This window comes from Neltuma alba, unplaced genomic scaffold (genome assembly GCF_004799145.2).
Source record: "Neltuma alba isolate B1F8T4 unplaced genomic scaffold, ASM479914v2 tig00011899_pilon, whole genome shotgun sequence".
In the NCBI taxonomy this organism is placed as follows: Eukaryota; Viridiplantae; Streptophyta; class Magnoliopsida; order Fabales; family Fabaceae; genus Neltuma; species Neltuma alba.
Window position 1 is genome coordinate 360,796 of NW_021636497.1, and position 2,565 is coordinate 363,360.

At 35.4% G+C, this 2,565-nt stretch overlaps 1 protein-coding gene across 1 annotated transcript; it reads left to right on the forward strand.

Moving 5' to 3' along the window:
• The first annotated feature begins 1,740 nt into the window (after positions 1-1,740).
• Positions 1,741-2,332, forward strand: LOC114719237 (zinc finger protein 7-like). Its single transcript, XM_028904705.1, has one exon. It carries the CDS (start codon positions 1,781-1,783, stop codon positions 2,330-2,332), a length of 552 nt encoding a protein of 183 aa, XP_028760538.1. The 5' UTR covers positions 1,741-1,780.
• The last annotated feature ends 233 nt before the right edge of the window (positions 2,333-2,565 follow it).

Here is a 2,565-nt window from a genome sequence, read left to right on the forward strand (position 1 = left end):
GTTAACTGGTAGATTCTGCTAAACTAATTTGGAGCCAACAATCGTTACTTGCTTGTTGGATCCTTATCAGAAAATGCTTCTAGTTGATACCCCAATAAGATTCCAACACGATATGAACATTGCTTCGTCACCCCATTACCGGCTAGATCATGAACTTTTTCTAAGGAAGTATTAGAGGAAAATTTCGATTTTTTTCTTATTTTTTAAAATAAGCACAGGTGGCTCTATATATCCCTTTATACGTTGCCGACTTACAACAAGATAAGCTCAAAACCATTATCATATTTAGAGAGAGAAACTGAGTAAGAACCCACAGTTTATCCATCTTTCCTCCTCACTTTTTTTTGCCTCCACCACTATTGGCAGTTTCTTGTGCCCTATAGCTTCATGGTTATAAAAAAACATTATGCAAAACTTTCCTGCATTCCACTATCTTTAGTGAACTTGTTCATTCCCTAATTTGGAGCATTGAAATGCTTCTCTGTTCATTGATAACGTGTCCTCTTTCTATTGCCTGCCACGCCTCGCCTTATCTTGCCTGACCAATATGAACAACGACTGTATCTATCATTTACCTTAACATGTTTGACCTTCTAAACCATTATCTTTTCATATCAAACTTGTGGCCCTTAAGAAACCAAGACCAATTGGTACAGTAAGCTAACAAGTTGTCCACAGAATTCTCAGAATCTAGCATGGGAGCCTATAACTGCAGAATGGGGTTAAATCCCCCTCTTGATTGGGAATTGAGACAAAGTATAATGCCCATGTGGAACTTCTCTCGTCCTTTAATAAGGGGGTGTTTGGATGAAACCAAACCATGGTTTGGAGAATAACTTCTAGAAAATAGATTTTTGAGAGAATAGATTTTGTGAAAAATAAATTTTGTGAAAAAGTGATTCTGATAAAATGAGAGTGTTTGGATAACTGTTATCAAAAGCACTTTTTATATGTACTAATCACTAAAAAAGACATAAATTAATATGATAATTATATAAAAAATAGATTTTATGATATATTTTAATTTGAAAGAATAAAATTATTAATGATATATTTTTTACCAACATAATTAATGACATATAAGATAATATAATTAATAAATAATCAATATGTATATATATTTATAAAATATAAGATTAAATATGTTTATAAAAAAAATAATTGAGGGGTGTCAAAGTCATATTATCGTTGAGATCTACTTTGACAGGCATAATCATACTTTCCAATTTGAGCAAGAAACAAAATGGATTCACTTTTTTTGAAACCATAGTTTTGGCCCCAAACCATAGTTTGTTAATTTTGTCCCCTGTTTGGCAACTTTTTTATCCAAACCATGGTTTGGAATGTTATCCAAACAGGCCCTAAAGAATGGACACCAGCATTATTTCTTGGTTTTTCTTGACGCGTGGGGTATAAAATTGTAGTCTTGATCTAACAGTACAAGACACTTCCAATAGTGGAAGGGTCTATTTTTAATCCATCAAGGAACAAAACTTATTTAGATGCTACGAGAAGAGTAAAGCTTAAGAGAAGCAAGCATCTTAAGACAAATTGCCAGCACCATAAAATGACAGAACAGGAGCATTGTCTTCTTCGAAAGTACATGCACCACTAAGTGGGAACACAGGATATAGCAGAGAGGTAATACAAGATAACATTTTTATCAAATGATAATATTCATTTCCCACTACCTCTCTTTTCTTTATTTTTATTTGGGAGAGCAACTCCCAAATGGTTATATCTTAAAACTATTCTGATCTGAAAGAAGCGAGAAGAAGCTATGACTTTCTGCAAAGAGGAAGAAGAAGTGGCGGATAAGGTATCTGTTGCAGTATCATCAGGATCAATGAACAAAGAAGAAGAAGTTGCATCAGAGGGAATAGGACAGTGGTTGAGTTTAGGACTCAACGGATCTGACAAAGCTCAGGAATTGGAAGACTCTGAAATATCAAAATCATTCCGGAATAATAATAAGGTATTCTCATGCAATTTCTGCATGAGGAAGTTTTACAGTTCACAAGCCTTGGGGGGTCACCAGAATGCACACAAGAGGGAAAGAGGAGAAGCAAGAAGGAACCAATCTCATAGAATGATGATGGTGGCGTCAAGGTCACTCGGTGTCCAGCCACACTCACCTGTGCGCAAGCCAAACAGAGAAGGGTCAGGCATGGTGGCTCGACTCAGTGGTGTTAATCATGGGTTTCAAACGGCATATTGGACGCCATTTCTGGTAGAACAAGCTATGGATTTGAGTTGGCCAGGAAGTTTTCATGTGGATTTGCCAAAACAAGAATCCGATGTAAATAAGCTTGACTTAGATCTTCGGCTCTAATACACTTCGCTGCTTTCTTGATTATTAATCTTCATATGTAATATGTTACACATGCTAGTAGAATATCAAATAAAACGCCAATTCATGTACTTCTAAGTTTTTTTTTTTTGAGTTTTGTTTGCCTTCTCATAGTTGTTAGAAGTTAGAATTTGTGGCCCAACGAACAATATTGTGGCAGAAAACAAGGTAAGTATGATTACAAAGTAGAGAATGTGTTCATCGTAAAGAAGTTC

Excerpts from the sequence above, each read along its gene's own strand:
- LOC114719237 (XM_028904705.1), top strand. The coding sequence starts at position 1,781 with ATGACTTTCTGCAAAGAGGAAGAAGAAGTGGCGGATAAGGTATCTGTT.